Source organism: Propithecus coquereli, unplaced genomic scaffold, assembly GCF_000956105.1.
Source record: "Propithecus coquereli isolate 6110/MARCELLA unplaced genomic scaffold, Pcoq_1.0 Scaffold2, whole genome shotgun sequence".
Lineage (NCBI taxonomy): Eukaryota > Metazoa > Chordata > Mammalia > Primates > Indriidae > Propithecus > Propithecus coquereli.
In genome coordinates, this window is record NW_012144966.1 from 12261084 (window position 1) to 12282673 (window position 21590).

Genomic DNA, 21590 nt, shown 5'->3' on the forward strand with positions numbered 1-21590 from the left:
CCATTGTATTCATATACAACATAATTTTTAATAGCCAAACAGTATGTTTTATTGTATTCATAATTTATTCATTCAATCCCATATTGTGGGATATTTAGATAACTTCCAATTTTTCTTATTATAAACAATTATATGATGCATATTCCTTGTACACACACTAAATTATTTCCTTAAGTTCTAGAAATGGAATTACTAGGTGGAATGATACATGGATTGAAAATGTCAGATACATGTGACAAAATTTGCCCTCCAACAAATAGTACTAATTAAAGTTTCATTATCATAGTTGAGTTTTTATTTTCCTGTGTTTTGAACAATGGACATTATAAAAATTTTTATTGATAAAATTATATTTTACTATCAATTGAATTTATATTTACTTGACAATTGATAAGCCTGAACATTTATACAATATAAACTATATAAGGTGTATATATGTACATTATATATATGATCTGTGTGTGTTACACACAGAGAGAGTATGCGAGCCCCTCTGCATTCCTAAGCACAACATAATTCAATTGACTCTTTTTCTACTCTAACTCAACAGTGATATGTTTTGTAGAAGAACAATCTGAGAAGTTTCAAAAAATAGGCTTTGTGGCTTGCCAGAAAAAGGATGGGCTTTGAAATCATTTGGAGACTGCAGTTTCTTATTCTTAAGAGAAAGAACAATGTAGATAATTCAACTGACTCCTTTTCTACATATGTAACTCAATAGTGCTATGTTTTGTAGAAGAATAATCTGAGAAATTTCAAAAAATAGGCTTAGTGGTTTGTCGGAAAGAGGATGGGCTTTAAAATCATTTGGAGTCTCCAGTTTCTTATTCTTAAGAGAAAGAATAATGTAGATTAGTACATACATTATTTATCGAATATTCCTTTGTAACTATAACTGTGCAAAGTACATTTAAAAAGGAAATAAAATAGCATTTTGCAGTTGTATAGGTTAAATGCATCATTCAACGCTTATCTTACCTTAACACACACAAAATATAAAGAGTGTGCAAATGAGGCTTTAGCCAAACACTAAATAGAGATAGGGTTTGCTAATTAGAGACTATTATCATTCCTCCATTAGAGGTATGTAACTGCAAGTCTCAAGTTAATGTGAGAAAGAGAGATTATTTAATTAATGGCAAGAACAGTCTATATAGTCTGTCGAGCTGAAAAACAAAATTCAGTGTCAGAAAGTCACAGTATCTGAATTTCACAGGCAATCCACAAATCAACCAAAGACAGTGCATTATATAGAGCTGGAAGGGACCACTGAATCCAAATTCCTCATTTCTAAAACGAGGTCCAGATAGAATAAGGAGACTTGCTCAAGACCAGACAGCTGTGCTGGGCTAGATTGGAATACAGGTGTCCTTTTCCTGCTGTCTGCTATCAAAAGATATTTAAAACACAAAACACAAGCTTCTTGATTGTTCTAGGTCAGTGTTAAACATATCTGGAGAGAAACAGAAGGTTCCAGTCTCATGAGGCTACAAGGGGCAAAGGCTCTTGATTATAAAACCGTGCCCTTCCCTGACTTAAGCATTATAAAAGCTATCCATGTAACAAAAATATCCATACTCCCTTAACATTTTGAAATTTAAAATAAAAAACTGTACCCTTAAGGGCATGCTAGAAGGAAAGCTTTTCAGGGCAGAAAACTAGCAATTAAAAAAGGAAAGGAAACATCAACTAAATTGCAGCAGAATTTCTATTTAAGCTGAGTGTAGCAAAAAGACAGCATAATTTCTAAACACCAGTTTTTCTTGAGCAGAGAGACTTGAATCATAGCAGCCTCAGAAGGTATTTCTCAGAAATGTTTATGGCCTTAAGGTAAAGATTTATCAAAGCCTCTGCTGGAACGAGTATCTCCAGGCTGCCAGTTGTTCCATTAATAATTTTACATTCTTCTGTCATATTTGAGATTAAGTTTTCTGTGTTTTGTATTGAATTAAGCCCTCAAAAACATTCATGTTAAAAGATCAACTCTAGATTATAGAACGAATTTAAGATATGACCTCACTATCCATCAATCTATTTTTTATTACTAAAATCAAAACATTCAAATATTTAGAATGGTGAAAGTACATTTATGTTACTGGAAAAAAATCAAGAAACTGATACAGAAAAATTAATTCAGTTATTATATAAACAACAAAAAGCAAATTTCAAGTAGGCACTTGGAGCTCCAGATGTGGGGTACCATGGAAAGTGTAAAAGACTGTATGGCAGTGATGAAACCCTGATAGGGATCTTGATTATTTCTTACAAAAGCATTCATTTTAATCAGAGGCTTAGATTCTGATCCTTTGCCATGGCAACAGATAGAGAATCCTGTACCTGGAAGGTTACAGTGATCATCTTCATTATGCTCAGAACAGGCCCTGTGTTAACAGTTCAGTGGTTGGACTGGAAGGAACTAATTTGAGTATTTCTACCCAATTCTGAAGAATATTTTTTGTATCCTCACAGAGGATAAGATTCTATGTTGGGTGACAGGCTTGGCCATGAACTCATAGTGTGACTTTAGGCAAGCCCATCAACTCCTCTGTGTTTGTTTTCTCAAATCCATGAAATGAGAACACTGGGCTCAGTTTCCCTCCCAGAACAGTCTGTTTGTGTTCACTGGTTTATCTAGAGCTGGCTGGGAATAACAGAGTCATTTTTTTTCTCTCATTCCATAGGTGAAACAATTCTCCCATGCCCACTCTACCCTTCCCTTGTGCTGTTTGGCCTCAAAAAAGATCAGTGTGGAAGGAAGCAGAGTACATAGGTGTTCTGTTGTGCGCACCCTGACATTCCACATGATCCTTGAATCTTCTCATTTCAGTATATAAGGACTAAGGTCAGCTGCTTCACTCCTGATAAAATGAAGAAAATAATTCTAATGAAAATGGAGAAACACTAAGTAAATGCCCAGAGAAAGGCAGGGGAAAGGTTTATTCCTTTTGACCAGAGAGGGCGCCTTTACACTACTGCGGTAAACATGGTGTGCTCTTGAAGGCTCCCCATCAAGTACTCAGTGCTTAACAATGCTTCTTATCCTCACGAGTGCATCTGACCCTAGGGAGGAAAGAATGGTGGGCTTCCTTCTTACAGACCACTTAGGGTCCCAGAATATTTCCAGAACATTCTAAAAACTATCATGTTTAGTTTCATGATAAAACTGGTATCAGAAATAAGGACCTACCTGAATGATGAGCTCTCTATAATGAAGAAGGAAGCACTGTAAACCTTTCTGGACCAAAGTGGGGTATTATAAATATATGCAAAAATCAAATGCACTATATAATTTTATACACATCAGGGACAGGATTTGCACATCAGAATATCACGAACTACAGCAGCGCTACATCTAGCAGATTTATTGCTGGTATATCACTATCCCTTTCTGTGTATCTCTCTGTCGTTAGAGTTTCTTACCTTACTCCAGCTCAGATAAATTTTGGGTCTCATTCCTTTACTCTTAGTGAGATTTCAACTACCCTCTGTGAAGTTATTCAATAACAAGGACTTTAGATCTTTCCCTTCCTAAGGATATTTGCTTTTAAAAACTTGTAAAAACTGGACTCTTAAAGACTGAAAAAACATTGCAAGTAAGAGAAATGGATCTTTAAAGGTGAATGCTCAAGGATTTTTGAATTTTCGCCATGTTCCTAAAGTGACATTCTGGTATACAGTAGGTACTGAGGCAGCCATGGAGGGGTCACAAGAGAAAAGCTGCTGTAAGTGTGCACTTACCTGACAGTCTCCAGCAGCGACACTGGGGGATCTTCTGCAGGGTTCATGCTGATGCCACGTTCTCTCCAGACCACTCCCTGGAAAGCCCTGAGCACGGTGGATGTGCTGGAGCTGGGCTGCTTCTGCCTATTAGGGGACTCCTCTTAGGGGCACAGTCTTTGCTCTGGGGGTGTCCCACTGGCTTGGCTAAAACTTTCCCAGAGGCTCCTCCTGCCCAACTTCCATCTCTTCCTCCGTTCACAGGTGTCAGACTTTCTTCTCAGTCTGAAGGCTTTTCCCACTGCCCCTGTTCCCTCTCCCCTTTTCCCTTCATAGGCATTTCGCTCAACAAATCTCTTGCACTTGGCTTGTGCTTTCTGGAGGATTGGAATAGACACACTAGTCCATAAATACCTGTTGTGCCAGATGAAGGAATCTCAGTTGGGATGGGACGCATGAACTATTAGAGAAAGTGAAGCAAGAGAAAACTAGATTGAGTAGCTACCATGTACCAGGTGCTTGACTGTGAGAGCAACTCAGTGCAGCTGGGCTAAAGGATTAATTGAGATAGCATGTGCTCTGTGGCTGACAAGTAGTAAATGCTCAATAAATAGTCGCTATCTCTATTCACAAGAGTTACATAGGATTATGCGTGAAAAGGACAGATGGGTATGAGATATCAAGAGTCATAGAAGATAGAAAGAACCAGGCAAGAGAAGAGGACTGGGCTCTTGGACCAGGGAGCATGGTCCAAGCAGCAAACTGGGCTTAGTCACCTCAGCTCGGTGGACAACTCCTCCCTGGGGGCTGCTGCTTCTATTGAAGTTTTAGGTCTTCTGGAGACTTTCAGTCCTAGGCGGCCCCAAATATCAAATGTGTTTATTTTTTAGGGTTCTGTGGTTTTGCAGGTCCCTAAATGGTTACTGTAATACGATATCGGATATCAGTGAAGCAGGGAAATATTGATATCAACGCAATGTTGTGCTACTCCAAGTCTAAAGACAAGGCTGTATTTTCAATTTTGATTTGGGGCCCTGAGCAGTGGTGGTGGAAGAGGGGGAGGGGAAAGCTGACAGGGCCTTGGGGTGAGGCCTTGACTTCCTTCCTGTCTGAACTTATTCTCACCGAAGGCAGCCAGGATTGGCAGTTAGCTTTCCCATCTGCTCAAAATGCAGCCCGATAGCGAGGTGTGTAATTATGGATTTTTCTTAACTGTAACTTGATTAAAGAAACTTTCCACATGTAAGACACAATTTTTGAGGTCATACTCTTTACCTCCAAAGAAGATATAGGCTGTAACTAGCAAAACTACTATGGAAACTGACAAAGAATAAAAAGCTTATAAAGAGATAATAAATAATCTCATTCTGTCGTAATAGTAAAATATAAGAAGGAATTATTTTTTAAACCAATGATTATTCTCAAAGCCGTTTAAACCATCTGTCAGCAGTAACTTACAGGAGGCAATTCCTGATTTCTCTTAGTAAATTAAGCCTATGAATGAAAGCATTTTTAATTCATTACATGCCAGTACACTTGCCACAAACATAATTAGAGTCTCATAAGAGTGTCATTTTTGAAAGGTTAATAAATCCATCCACATTTTCCCCAGAGCACTAGGGGCATACTTTCACTTGTCTATGCATGACATAATTTCACTGCCCTTTGAAATGCAACAGACTTCTCAAAGAATTGGTAGATTTTTCTGTTTTGCTTTGTTTTTTAAACCTAAGATAGCACTGCATTTCAGCATAGCTGAGGCATACAAGCTGATGATGTGAAAAAATAATTAGAAGATCTATTATCATACCACACATAATGATATAGCTATCTTAATTCAGTCTTTTATTGAAACCATTGGGGCCAGATGTGTTCAAAGTTCAGAATTTTTCAGATTTTAGAGAGGTAATACTCAGCATATACCACATACTATGTAATACCTGCAGCAGGGTCTAGAGTAGTACCCTGTAGTGACCATATTGACATTTTTGCTGCAAAATCTTTATATTAAACTATGCTCTGCTACCAAATGGATTTTGGTGCTAAGCTTACCAAATAACAAGAAAACCAAAACATTCAGTTTCTAGAACATTTGGCTTTTGGAATCGCAGATAAGGAGTGGTGGACCTGCAGTAAATTTGCATCCTAACTACCCCTGGAAGGATCCCTAATGGATTGTGGGAACAGAAGAGAAAGAGTTGCCAAGAATTGAGCTTAAAATTGAAATAGGAGACTTTTATTGTTGTTTTCTACCTGGTGATTCTTTAAGACTCATCCACCAAATGTCTCTTAGGTTGCAAAAAATACCGACTCTACATAACACTTTGTCTAAAATGAGTAATTTGGAAGAATTATCCTCCTACTGACATCAGCTCATTGAGCTTTAATTGTACCCCTGATTTGCATGAGAAAATATAAAAGGGAGTGGAAAATAAGGACTAAAGGAAGGAAAACAATCTCTTCCAGCTACTATGAGGTCTTTTCCTCACAGTACTTCTCTATGGAGTACTTTTCTATCAGCTGAAAACATCTGCAATAAAATGATCAAGACAACAGAGTAGACATTAATAAAAATGTTTTTATTATCCTATGTGATTGGAGGGTAAGGGCTAATTTTTGTTTCCTATTGTATTCCTCTTCCTGTCTAGCAAGAGTCAACACAATGAACATAGTAGGTGCCTTTTGCAAGTCTATTAAAGTGGATTGAGGAAGCACTTGCCCTTCACATACATACCTTCTGTTTGTTTGTTTATTGCTTTTCAAAGATATCTGTGCTTCCTCAGTGTTGAGACTACTTTTTGCGTTTTCTCTCTGGGATTCAGAGGCATTGGATTATGCTCCTGGAACTATTTATAACTCTGGGTAGGTAGGTAGGTCCCACATACCTCCTTTGTGCTTCCAAGGGGGTTGTAGGAGTACATGTTCTGTCACTGCAGATGATCTGTTTTGATCATATTAATAAGGAGATGGCTGACTAGGAGCTATGTTTCCTTTTCAGTTGTTCCCCTATATTTTTATGAATTAATTTCTGTTGAGTTTTGATAATTCTGTTATTTACAGACATTTGTGCCTCCACACAATCATATGTGTCTCTGCCCATAAATAGCAGCTTAGTCAATCACTCGGGGGAGCGCCTGCATCTCTATGCATTCACCAGACTCACATTCTCCCAGGAACAAGCCTGTGTGCTTCAGCTATTGATTTGGTTTTCATAGGTCAACTGAAATGTGTATCCATATAATGAAGGAAAGTTTCATGAAGTGCTCTTGTTATTATTATTTTTTTTAAAAGTCAGGATAGTAAACTTCTGACTTGAAATTTTTCTCTGAAGGATCAACATTCCAAATTTTTATTTAGATTATCGTTTAGCCGCTCTGTTGAATTCTCTCCTCTATCTTGCAGAAATAAAACATTTTGGGTTTTGTTCTAGGAAATAATCTATCATATCTCTATAAAGCACCAAGCAACATGTTTAGCAATTGTTTCCAATAACAAAGTCTGCAACTGGGGAATAATCATGGAAGTAAAAAGATAACTAGTCTCTTTTATGACAATTATGCCTACCATGCCTATATTGTGCCTACTATGGGCCACATGCAGTGCTAGACCTCCTACATACACTATCTTATTTTATCCTCCCAACATCCTTGGGAAGGATTTGTAGTTATTCACATCTGAAAAAGGAAACAATGGAGACAAAGAGGTTAACTTGGGCATACGCTAGCAAGTAGCAGAGCTAGGATTCAAGTCTTTTTTTTTTTTTTTTTTGAAACAAGAGTCTCACTCTGTTGCCCTGGCTAGAGTGAGTGCCGTGACATTAGCCTCACAGCAACCTCAAACTCCTGGGCTCAAGTGATCCTAGTGCCTCAGCCTCCTGAGTAGCTGGGACTACAGGCATGTGCCACCATGCTCAGCTAATTTTTTCTATATATTTTTCGTTGTCCAGATAATTTCTTTCTATTTTTTTTAGTAGAGACGGGGTCTCATTTTTGCTCAGGTTGGTCTCAAACTCCTGAGCTCAAACAATCCGCCCGCCTCGGCCCCCCAGAATGCTAGGATTACAGGCGTGAGCCACCGCTCCCGGCTCAAGTTTTATCTGAGTATGAAATTGTTCTTTCTGGAGACATCTCTGCATATATCTCATATATTTTGATTTGCATAGTTTGAGGAAGGTAATTTTTCATATTTTATTATATAGAAATGACCTATGCAGACCTCAAAGGCAGAATTGACAAGGAAATAAAAGTAGTTTCACTCTTCTAGTATCATGTATTTCCTTATATATTAAGGGAGAACTGGGCTATGTTTAGCATCATCATTATTAAAAAATTTATGTGAGGAAAAAAGTATTTAGAACTATTATGGCTACATAACTAAACATGTTATCAATACACTTTATATGATATTTATGCTATACGTGTGTCTCTTTCTCTTCTTTGCTTTTTAGATGATCAGCATGAAAATGCAGCTTCTGTTTCTAAGAAACTCTAAAAATATTACTCACCTGCGCCTACCACGTTCTGCCACATTATAATCTTGGTTACAGCTCTTGAAATGTCAGAACAGAAGATCATGAACTAGAGATGTGTCATAGACAAAACCATTTAAAAGGCAAATTAAACATAATGGACTAAGGAAAAAAAATCCAACTGTGAGAAAACTTCATGATGACCTACAATTTTGTTTTTAATAGCATCTTCTGCAAACTACAAAACTGTGTGAGCACTATGATTAAAACTGCTAATTTCTTTTTTCCCCCAGACCCTCCCCCCAATCCCCAGCTGGCCACAAAATGCATCTGGCCCATGGCGGGGGTCCCTGACTGCCTCCAGCACCAGTGGAACCCAGGCCGGCTGTAGATAGACAGTTTTCACCCCATGAGCCGGTGAATTCAAAGAGAGTATTTTGTTGCTCTGGACAAGCAATCATCCCAAATTTCAGAAGCAGTCTGGAGTGCATATTCTGTGAATCTGCTCCCTGCTTGCCTTTTCCCTAGTTCCTTGGAATGAACACCTGTCTTGGCTCCCCAATTTGTGCCGAATTGGATGATAGTCACTGAGCCCTCTTCCCTTCCAGCTGATGGATAATCAGCAGGGATCTGCAGCACAGCTTCGGTTCTCCTGGGAGCCAATGCATATTTGAAAAAATTTCCTGAATGTCTTAACTAGTTGTTGGTGATACAATGAGATATGACACTTCAAGACAGTTGGAGTGACAGACAAGTAAACAGTGAAAGGAGCTATCACGGGGATGTGCGTGAGGTGGTTTGAGAGCACTCAACCTGCCCTTGGAGGATCAAGAAAGGCCTCCCAGGAAATCAATGTATCATAAGATACCTGCACTTCCATGTTTATTATAGCACTACTCACAATTGTCAAGATTTAGAATCAACTTAAGTGTCCATCAACAGATGAATGGATAAAGAATTGTGGTACATATACACTGTGGAATATTATATAGCCCTCCAAAGGAACGAAATCCTGTCATTTATAACAACGTCGATGGAACTGAAGAATATTACGTTATGTGAAATAAGCCAAGTACAGAAAGACAAATCTCGCATGTTCTCATTCATATGTGGAAGCTAAATATTAAAACAATTGATCTCATGGAGACAGAGAACAGAATGATGGTTATCAGAGGCTGGGAAGGGTAGTGGGGAGGGGGGATAAAATGGGGATGGTTAATGGGTATAAAAATATAGTTAGATAGAATGAACAATATTTGATAGTACAACAAAGTGACTATAATCAACAATAGTTAGGGTATACTTTAAAATAACTAAAAGAGTGGAATTGAAATGTTCCTAACACAAAGAAATGATCAATGGTTCACGTGATGGATACTCCAATTACCCTGATTTGATGAACACACATTGTATGGCTCTATCAAAACATCACATGTACCCTATAAAGATATACAACTATTATATATCAACAATAATTAAAAAGAAAACATTTAAAAATAAAGCCTTCCTAGAGGAAGTGACATTTAAGCTAAAGTCCTATAGTATGATTGGGAATGTCACAGGACCAGCCCAGATGAAGAGCAAGTAGATAGCTGGAGGAACCCTGTGGATGGCCCCATGGCCCTGGAGGGCAGAGGAACATCATCCACAGAGAAGGACCACTCTATGGCAAGGCCTCATCAGGAGACGGAGACTGTGGGGAACTCAGGGAATTGTAAATGGCTGAGTGTGGCTGGGGCTGAGATCATATGCTAAGACTGGCCAGTGGTCGGACTAGAGAGGTGGGCAGGGAAGGCTCGGATCTGGGTGGGCTTTGTGTGCTCTGGAAAGAGTTCTGGACTTTTTCCTGAGAGCAGTGGGGAATCACTGTAAGGTCTTTAGGAAGATGAGGGAAAGTCCTATTTTTTGGAAAGATTTTTCATTCACAGGGTGGATTGTGGTCGGCAGACAACAGTGGATGCAGAACATTGAACTGGATGTCTATGACAAGAAATCCCAGTGAGAGTCATGGAGGATCTGCCTACCGTGGCCCAGATGAAGGGTCGAGAGAGAAGAGGACAGATCTGAGCAATTTTAAAGAGATGAAGTCATTAGGACTGGGTGATTGATTTGATCACAGGGTGATAAAGGAAAGGGCAGATGGTGACAAAGACCTGAAGGGGACACAAACAGTATATGGCCCTTTCATGTGGGTTATAATCATATGGGTCATTTCTTTTTTATTAAAAATATTTCTTTATTGATATCATTTTAAGTGTATATATTACAAAGAAAATTTGATAGGTGTGGTATTTAGTGATCAAATGTTTTTTAAAATGATAGAAATCATGATGCTATCAAATGTTTATTATAATTAGGTAGTTATTATTGCTTATACTTGACTAAATTATAAGATAAATGAAGGCACATTTCTCTCCCACATTAGAGATAATACCTGTGTGTTAACCACTCACCCACTTCAATTTGTTTAATTGAAATACTGATATTCAGAATAATATAGAAAACCTACATGAACATGTGAAGAATAGAGTGATAAGCAATATATTTTGACATTCCTGAGAAAAACCAAGAAAAATCCTTACACAAATATTTTCTGAACATTTTACATAATTGCTATTTTGTTTGTTGTTGTTAGCCAAAAAATCTTGGCCTTTATCCATTATGTTAGATCGTATAAAAATATACTTGAACAGGAAAACACTCAATACTGACAACCTTGACTTTGTATTTCTTAATTCATTCTGTGACTGTTAACAACCAAAAAAGAATCAGATCAAGAATGACATTTTTAAAAATGAGAAAAATTCATAGTTCTAGTATAATTTTTTCTATGTGGTAATAAGTAATGTTTATTGAAAATAGTGAAAAACTTCCTAGAATTCTTTAAAAATACCTAGAATAACATATACATAAACACAAAATGGCATAATATGCACAATAACTTTTCTTTCAAAACCTAAAGATCAATATTATCACTGGAGTAAACATTATCCTCATTTTAGAGGTGACAGGAAACAAACAGCACATATGAGAGAAAGAAAGCTCTCCTAACTGACCTCCATGTGACAACTCTATTTCTTTGAAAGTATTATGACTAACAAGTCCTAAAATATTTTTTCTTTTCTGTCTACCCAGCCATGATTTTTGTCATCTTCTCAAGAAATTGACAGAAACTATGGTACCTTCAAGCCAAGAAGGGCTAGAATTGACAGGGCATCAGTTTGAGACTGCTGTCCACATCTTACCTGTGTGACCTTGAGTGAATTACCCAACATCTTTTTGGCCTCCATTTCTTCACACCCCTACAGGGATAATCACAGAATCTACTTGATAGAAGATTAAGATAAAATATGATATTGTTAGGTAGATAGTGAGGGATTCCAGGTCTCCTAGGGACAAAAGTGGGTGCTGTTGCCTTGGTGCAATTGCCCTGCCTGGGAAGAAGGACAAGGGTGGTCCCCAGGCCACCATCTTGGTCCTGTCCCACCCTAATCCTGCCCTGAGCTACTGCCATACCTGGGGGAGGAGGGAATACCCTATAAATCTGCCAGTCAGAACTTAGTGCACCAGCTGCAAAAGAATGCAGAGGACTCTCTAGCCACAGCAGCATAGGTACCATAGAGTCCAAAAATTGACCTAGAACAGCTCACATGTGTAGAGCAACACATATGTCGCTCCCAAAGGTCCAATCACAGTGGTTCCATGGTGACATCTGAGCCGCTACGGAGGTACCCATCTGGGCACTATAAAACAAGATGCAGACCATAACCAGGCCCTTTTTGTGCCCTTCCTTTTGCTCTCCCTTTGCTGCGACAATGAGTCTGGCCATCATCTGTGGCATATGTATCACGCTCTGTAAACCTATATCTTGCTCTTGCTCTATAATCCTATCTTTCTCTCCTCAATAAACCTCATTTTCGTGCTTGCCTTACTTTGACACGTCTGGTCATTTTTCGGCCATGAGCACACTAAGAACTGACATTTCAGACTGAAACCTGACAATACTAAAAGTGCTTAGCGTTGTGCTTGGTAAATGGTAATGGCTCAAAAAATGTTAGCTATATTATTACATTATTATTATTATTTTGGTTCATAAAGTAAAGCTAAGCAGCCTCCTAGGTAGAAATTCAATCATATAGAGTAATGACACACAGCCAGTATTCTGACACCCACGTGCACAACTGATGAAAACATCACCTTCCAATACTGTCAGATGCTAGGCCACTTGTAGGGCAATTGGTAAACCTAAAAAGTATGATCCATAACAGAAATTCGAACTGAAGTTCAACCAAGTCCAAAGAAACTCTAGGAGAGTTTCCCAAAGATCCTAGCCAATAATCTTATAGGGTTGTTAAAACTATATTCCATGTGTTATTATGCAACGGACAGATCACTGAATAAATCATTCTTCCAAAGGGGACATTACACAACATCATGTAGTCATGGCTCTCTTGTCCTGTAGCCACATGGGAGGCACCTATAATATACTTTTGCACATGGTCATTTTCTTTTTGAAAGTACATTCTTTAGAATATACTTATTTTAAAAATAAAAACTTTGGCAAAATTAATTCTTGAATAATATTTAGTATTTCTTGTTTGCTATGGAAAGGGAAAGAACATGACAATAATTTATGCCTGTCACATCTGAGAAATACAACACAGACCAATTTTGAATTTCTCTCTCTGCACTGTTCCGCTTCAGGCAAAAGAAATGAGTCATATCGAATTTAATTCTCATGACAGAAGGAATCACATGATGCCCTGTGTATCCCCACGAATGTTTGCGTGAACTTCTCTTTCCCTTGCTAGCTTTTAGCACTTCAGAGAGCGGTTCTTCTGTAACAGGGCTGTAAGTTCACTCAGGCGACTGTAGTTCAGCACTTTATCCTTAGGCAAAATGAACTAGCTTTTCTGTTTAAGTACGATAGTGTACTTTGTACTCCTCACTTCATTAGGCAGAAAATTAACTCCCAGTTTCTATTAGGAGCATAAGAACATAGGAACATAAATCCAGCTAATGATTTAAGAAATACAAATTTAAAAAGATCTCCACAAAGGAAATAAACAGCTATTCAAAATTATAGGTGCATGACACAAAACAAATTTCTCACCGTATCTTATTTCTGGTTGGGGAGGGTGGATTGGCAGGACTATCTGAAAATACAAAATGATCTCGGAAAAAAAGTGATGACTGATAGGGACCCATGTGGCTTTGGGGCACACCAGAGGTTCACCTGGGGCTTCTAATTGTCATAGCTTTTGCAGTTTGTTGAGGTTTTTGTTTTTAATCCTCTTGAGTCAGGATTATTTTCAAGATCACTGTTTGGTATTTATACACGCATTCAAGAAACAGTAAATAAGGTGGTATGTTGCAAACTGCAGTCATCATGACCTGACCCCATCCACCCATAAACCATATCCTCTTACTAGCCTTCAAAACTATCTCCTTAAAGGTTCAAAGAAGGGTCATTATCTGTAGGCTATTCCATCCCCTTCTTTCTTTCTTAAAATTCTGCCCAGTTTTTGAGGCTCAGTTAAGTCTCACCTCCTCCCTGAAGTCTCATCTGACTACTCAATGAGCACTGATCTCTCCCTTTTCTGAAGGTCAAGTTTATCTCTAGTATCTATCAGTGTATTGGCAATTAATTAAATACATTATTTGTTCACTGTTTTATTGGTTCTGTGTGTTTTTTCTTCTGATAAAAATATATAAACAATCTGCTAATGTTTGTATTTGCAGAATTTGTATTCGACCTTTTTAAAGCTATGTTTAGTATTATGGAAAATGATCATGCTCCTCTAAGATATAAGATTCTAAAGTGTAGAGTAACAATTTATATATTACTATTTATTACTAATTTATTTTTGCCTTATGGCACTGAAGTAGAATTTGAACAATAAGCATAAAGTATAACTTCCAAGTTCAGATCAGAAAAATGGAAGAAGAGTCAGGAAGTTAAAGATTATGCTCAGATTGGTCAATTTCTCTGGCAGACGGATAGGTGGGTTGGTTCTCACAGTGGCAGTGGGTTTCAATGTTCAAGCTGTAATATCAGCAAAGGAAGATAAATGGCACGTCACAGAGCAGCTACCCAAGATGATAGCTAACCTAGTTACCAAATATGTATACAAAAATCAATCATTTTTCAATATACCACTAACATTAAGTGAGGAACACGGAGAGGGAGGCCATTTATAAAAGCAAAGAAAATATAAAATATCCATGAATTGGCTTAACAAGAAATGTTTTGAACTCATATGAAGTATTACAAAAAAATTTTGATGAGACATAAAAAGAAGCTTGAATAAATGGAAAAATATGTATGTACCCGTGAGGGAAGGGTTAGTATTACCAAGATGACAATTCTCTCAAAATTACTTTACAAATTTAATGAAAACTCAGTAAAAATTCCAACAAAATTTTTCTTTAGAATTGAAAAAATACCAATTATAAAACTTATGCAAACATGGCAAACGGAGGGAGAAAAATCTTTTTTTTAAGCTTCTTTTTTTAAATTTTAGAATATTATGGGGATACAAACGCTTTGGTCACATAAATTGCCTTTGCACTGCCCAACTCAAAGCTACAAATGTGCCCATCCCCCAGACAGCACCCATGGCACCCGTCAGATGTCAGATGTGAGTTTTCCCATCCCCTCCCCCCGCCTCCCAAGAGAAAAATCTTTAGTAAAGTATGCACTTTCACATTTTCAAATATACCTATGTATTCAAGAATTAAGATAATGTGTTAATGATACTGGAAAGGACAGTTTAACCGGGGGACAGGATAGAGAGCTCTGATACAAACCCAAGGATGTGTAATTAGTTATCAAATACCAAACATGGCATTTTGAGTGAATAAAGAATGGATTGTTTAAGTAATAGCACCAGAATAATTAGTTAGATATTTGGAAGAAAATCAGTTGGACTCCTATTGGGATGCTTTTGGATCCTTTAAACACCCAGAGCTCAGAAGGCCAATAAGTTTGCTTATTGCTTTTAAGTACAGCAGCTTTCCTTTTGGATATATTTCACTCTCCCAGTATGTAAAAAGCTAAATATCCCTTGTTTGACATGGCATGCAACTTCCCTTGTTTTCTAATTAAAGTTTCATATATTTCTCTGATGACATCAAACTGCATTAAAAAATGTATGAACTTCCTGGCCTAGAACTTTGCTTATGCACCTTCATCTTTTCATTTCAGCGTTTAATTCTCATCTACTTCTCTCTATAATTTCTTTAATATATTTTCCGCATATTGCACTAAGCTCCAGACACCTACTTGTTCATTTGTTTAAAACAAAGCTGAAAATAATTCTAACAGAAAAACTGGAAATCTCCATGCCTTTACTGATCCACAGCTAAACTGTGAAGATTTCAATTGTTTCAAAAACAGAAATGTTTGTGTGTCATGATACAACTTAGAATTGTGTATTTACAATATGTTCAATATGGAATCACATAAACCTTAAATAAAAAATTTTTAAATGAGAATCATTTGGTTTAAATCTATCTTTATGATATCTATAAATTAACTAACCACTTTGTGACTCAGTTTCCTCATTTTTGAAATGGGTATATTGCTATTTGTCTAACATTCCTCACTAGGATGTTAGGAAGAATAAATGAAATAATGTATATTAAAGCATGTTGAAAACTCCAAGGCACTATATAAATGCTAGTTGGCATTTACTGTTACTCCTCATTCTCTTTTTGGTCGTAGCCACTGTGGAGGTTGGCAGAAGAATAATTAGGCTTTGTCTGGCAACTTGGCTTAGGGAAGTCAGGTCAGCCACCAAGAGTCTGGCAGAGGTGCATCAATGGCAAGAAAGAACCAATGACGCGGTTGCCAGGTGGGTGCCAATCAAGTCCTGAGCTTGCCCATACTTCACTACAAGCTTTTGTCCTCTCTCCTCCTAGGGTATCCATCTTAGCCACCACCTTGATGATCTGTGCCTGAACTGATCACCCATACTCACTGTGGGAACCCTATCAGTACCTCAAAGTGGCCTCTTTTCACCTTTGAATTATCCCAAGTCATACGCACGTGAATTAGAAGGGTTAGGTATCTCACCTCAGTTCTGATGGGTTCCCTGCCCAGGATTCTTACTCTCTGAGTCAGCAGGTACTGCAGGGTCCTTCAGCAGAACATGGGTCCTTTACAAGAGGACCAGGTCCCTCATGACTTAATTGAGCAACCTTTCCAGGGGCCTGGGGGTTACTTTTGCCAGGCACTGGACAGAAGTCTGGTCAAGATTGCAAGGAGGATTCTAAGGCTTAGGCCTGATTCAGGGCTTCCCTTCTATTGAACCAAACTTGTACCCTCAAAAAATTAATACTTCTCTCTTATTTTCCACGTTCCTAGTGTCTATCTCCTCTTCCTTAAACACACTCATATAGATTGATCATTTCAAGGAACAAATGGGATGTCAAATAAGCTGTTTGGAAAATGCTTTTTATGATTGCTCTGAAATCCAAGAATAACTTCGTCATTTTATTTTTAATGAACATTTAAAGGATTATAGTGATACTATAGAGAAGAATGAAAATGCTTGCCTGTTATAAGGCTAAGAGGCTCTTTCACTACTTCAGACATGGTATTATTTCAGCTCTGATATTTTGCCTGAAACAAGAGAAAACTTTAATGATAAATCTTATGTAAAATTATAGTAATTAATGATGTCTTCCCCAAATAGAAATTCTATGACCTATTGCTATTTCATCTTTTTTATAGTAAGACTCACAAATGAAAAGATTGTGATCTTTAACTAGTAAAAGGAATATGGGGCCCTGGGAGGCCCAGATGCTAAATGTAAGGACCTAGAGATAGAGGAGAGATGACAAGTTAAGATGAAGGTGTCTGTAGATGCTAGAGAGAGAAGGAACACAGATCTCACAAGCAGGTGTAACAGGTAAAGGAGAGACAGAAGCCCAGCAGTGCTAGGACTCGAGCCTATTTTTTTCTTAAAATTATTGAAAATGTACTATAGGATGTGTTTGTTTGAAAAATAACTTTTAGAAGAATACACACACACACACATTTTAATTTTGAAAATTTTCACAGCTGCACTCAGTAAGATAGCTATCAAAGCCTAAAGAATTATTTTAAGAACATCATTCTTCACTTTAGCTCATGATAATCTCCTTTTAAGCTTTACCAATAAACAGGAATCCCATTTATGTTTACATAACACAGCACATGATGAATTTTAGCTGTAGCATCAGAATTCTACCTTTGCTTTTTGACATTACAAGCACTTCACATACTGATGATATAAGTTAACTTATACCTACCCTGTAGAAAGAAGAAAAACAAATTGACAAGCCTAATATTTTTTGTGAAATTCCAAAGTCTCAGACTGAGGGTTCTGGTTTTAGCTATCTTTGGGACTTTCAAATAGCCATGTGGAATTTGACCTATAGTGTCTTAGCTTCAGAAAAACAAGCAAAGTAATCCATGTAACTCTTGAGAATCTGTCAAACGGATGGGGTTAAGGGAGGAGGAGGAGGAAAGGAAAATAATGACAGGCTGTATCTGTCCCGAGTCACCTCCTGGAGTTTAAGTTAAGAAGCTAAAGCCCATTTTATCCATTCTCTGACACAGCAAACAGAGGTACTGCCAGTCAAGGTAGATCACAAATGGCGTGTATTTCATTTTTCATAAAAGCCTAGAACAATCAGCCCTTCCTACTGAGACAGGACTTTTCATCTGGGTAAAAATATAGAGATTCACACACAAAAAAATGCTGGATTTCTTACCCAGAAGTGTTCATTGTGCCAGACAGTATGAGAAGATGTCAATTCAACAGTGGCTTACGAAATGTCAAAACACCTGCATTTCACTCATCTTTGAGTTGTCATACAAAGGGACATTTTCTAATTTTATTTTTGACCATTTCTTCTTTTCTTTTTTCTTTTTTCCTTTTTTATTTTAAATCAGAGACCTTTTTTTGATTAAGTAGTATGATAATATAAATTGAATGCATTTTAAGGATCAGTGCCAAGAAAAAGATTTGGTAACTTAAGAAACCAAAATAACAGGTTGACCTCAATTTCAATCCCACAAAGCCTCATTGTATTAATACAGGGAAAAGGCCATGATTTTAGTGCACGTTTGTGAGAAAATACAGATTATATACTTGCTTTTTCTTCCTATTAGAGGAAATCTGAAAGGCTCTTAAATAAATTTAGGAACGATTTTTCTTTTAGGAGCAAAGTATTTAGCTTTGGGGGCTATATGAATGTTCATTTAATCAATCAATTTATTTAATCCATCAATAGTTTTTTTAGTATATTTTAATTTTCAGGTCCTGTGCTAGGCTTGAGGTATATATGGCAAGAAAAAAAAAATTATATAGTTACTCATTCTGATGATTGCCAGCAAGGAACAAATAAGATACTTTAGTAGAGATGACCTTTTTTTTTAGACTTTTTTTAAGCCAAGGCCACGGTGTTTAAGATGAGAATGAGGAGAGAAGCCAGTCATACCAAGCAGAGATTTAAAAAAATAAACATTTCCAGAGAGAAATTACTAAGGAATGAAGTTATTATGCAGTTTCCAAATATTCCTGAAGAGGTCAAGAGAAAATGTATTCTGATTCCACTTTTTTCTGTTCTCTCTTTCTGGAATTTGTCATTTGGATATAGGACATCCTAGGCAATGCTCCAATTTTCTTTTATTTTCTGTGTTGCTTTAGTTTTTGGGAGACTTTCTAAACTTTATTTTTAAAAATTCTGTTGAGTCTTTATTTGTGCTCTCTTGTTTTAGTTTCCAAGAGCTCTTTCTTGTTCTCTGGTTGTCCACTGTTTGTCATCCTATTCTTGCTGCATGATGCAATACCTTCTCTTGTCTCTTCAAGAAGGTTAAGAATATTTTTGAAGTTTTCATCTTCCTGCATAATTCCCTCTTAACTCTTTCCTTCCCGCGCCCTCCATTTTTCTTTCGTTCCTTCTTCTTCTTGTTTTTTTTTTTTGTTGTTGTTGTTGTTGCTGTTGTTGTTGTTTTGGTCTTTGCTTTTCCTGTAAGAAGTTTGGTGACACTTCATGGCTGACTATGCATATTTACGTGTGGGGGGGCTAGGAACAAGCTGATTAATATGCTCAGGAAAGAGAGAGGGATCTGGCTGGAATCTAACACTGAAGAATCTTTAGGTCTTTTCTCTCTGGTACCGTTTAGATTTCTCACAGACCACTCTGTCTGTGTGCCAGGAGGGCATAAGCCTCCTTGCCAAAGCTCTAGAGTTAAGTGAAGGAAGACAGCTGGAGGTCTTTTCATTTACCATGTAAACTTTTACTTAATTCCTCAACTGTGGCTGATACAGCTCCAGGGCACGGAACTTCTCTCTTACCCTTTTCAGAAACAAATCTATGTTTTCTACTTGGGTTGTCAAAGAGGTAGTTGCTCAGTTGGGTAGAGCAGGGGATCTAGGACTCTAACTGCTTCTCACACTGATTTCCAACAGGACACCCTGTTTTAGCCTTACCATTACTCCTACTCTAGTGGCAAATAGTGCCACCATTCCTGAGCCTTTGCTTCTATGAACAGAACTGGTGGCTTTCTGCTTTTCTCACTGTATGCCAAGTAGTTAAATGTCTCAAGTCTTCTGTCATCTACCACTTGTCCATCTGCTTTTCAGTTTCCAAATTCTGTTGCTATACCCTTCCCATTTAAAAAAAATCTCATTTTAGCCTTTCTCATGAAGCTTCAGGAGCAAGCAGAATTCAATGGATGTGTAAAATGTGTCTTTATCCAGAAATCCCACATATGCTTTAAAATTTATTTGTCATATATCTTATATGCTAAAATGTCTTTTTTGATTCACTGACAATGGAAAATTTAACTCTCATCTCTCTTAATCTCTATATAGCAATCAACACTCTTGATCACTCCCTGTGTCTTGAATTACTCTCTTCAACCTTTGGATACGACACTCCCCCAGCCCTCCTCATATCTTCCTACCCACTACTTTTCAGACTCACTTTCTGGCTCTCTCGCCTGCACCCACCATCAAAAGTAGAAGTTTCTTATGGCATAGTGTTAGGTCCTTTCCTCTTTTTACTTTTTATTCTCTCTCTAGATGATGTCATTCAAGTTCTTTGCCTAAGTGCTGACAATTCATAAATTTATATCTTTAGTCTAGGCCTCAACTCTAAGATCTAGATTGCTGTATCTACTGGTTTACCTGATGCTCCTTAGATGTCTCAAAGGCAAATAAGATTCAAAATGTCCAAAAGGAGAACTTATGATCTTACCTCGTTGAACTTGGTCCTCGTTCAGCATTCTCTGTCTACGTAGTGTCACTACCCAGGTACATAAACTAAAAACTAGAATTCATCCTGAGCACCTTCTTCTCTCATCCTCCATAGGTAATCCTTATTCAAGTTCTACTGGATGAACTGCACATAATTTCAAATACACGTGCAGTTCATTTGCTTTTCTTCGTGTTTTCTGCCAATATCCTCAAATACCGACATCTCTCACCCAGACAAGTGAACTTGTCTCCTCACTCATCTTCCTGATTCCATCCCCCTGTATTCTCCACCCCAATCCTAAATTAATTCTTGTATGGTGTTTTTGAAAGACTGTATGAGTTTTCATATTTCTGCCTAAAATATTTGCTGATTTACTTGCATTTAAGACACAGGCCTAAATCCTTAGCTTTGCTGGCAATAGAGAGAAAGGCATGGCCCCTCCCTATCACTCCTGTTCCATCTCACATCATGCCACTCTGGTTTCTGTACCTTATCCTATTGTCCGTCTTCATTTCCCTGAGTGTCACAGGCCCCTCCGGACACATAGCCTTTGCACATGCTGTTCCCTATGTTTCGTTCTCCTTTGTCTGGCTATGCAGACCTCCTTTATCTCTAAGTGCTCAGGGGTCATCTCCTCCAGCAAGAACTAGATGTCTCATCTTGTGCTTCTGTTGTGCTGTACTGGAATTGCTTAGGTACATACCTGTATCCCCATCAGACTAAGAGCTATTTGAACAACTCTTTGTATCTCTGTATCTCTTCAGCACAAAGCACAGTCTCTGGCACATGGTATTTGTAATTACATTCTGAATGAATAAAATAACTGATTTATTATGAAGAAAAGTAAATTACCAGTGACAAAAAGGAATCTATACTTTTATAATATGTGAGGTAATAAGTATGATTCTCAAGAAAAATATTTTTCAGAGAAGAGATTTTTATAGAAAATAAATATCAACATTTTCTTACTTTCTTTGTTTTTCCCATTGCCTTCAGGATGGAAAGATTTAGGTCTTCAAGTGCTGCTAGGACATTCTCGTACTCGCCCAAGTGCTGAGAAAAATATTCTGAAAAGTGAGAATAATGAAATAAATTCATGTTTGAGTTTAGGCAATCATAAAACAACAAAAAAAATCAACTGATGATTTAT

At 37.5% G+C, this 21590-nt stretch overlaps 1 protein-coding gene across 1 annotated transcript in view; it reads right to left on the bottom strand.

Moving 5' to 3' along the window:
- The window catches only part of NECAB1 (N-terminal EF-hand calcium binding protein 1), a 164563-nt gene that overhangs the window by 48365 nt on the left and 94608 nt on the right, over positions 1-21590 (bottom strand). Inside the window, exon 5 of the mRNA XM_012643564.1 lies at positions 21410-21507. Within this exon, the coding sequence (XP_012499018.1) occupies positions 21410-21507 (98 nt within the window). The remainder of the gene's footprint in view (positions 1-21409; positions 21508-21590) is intronic.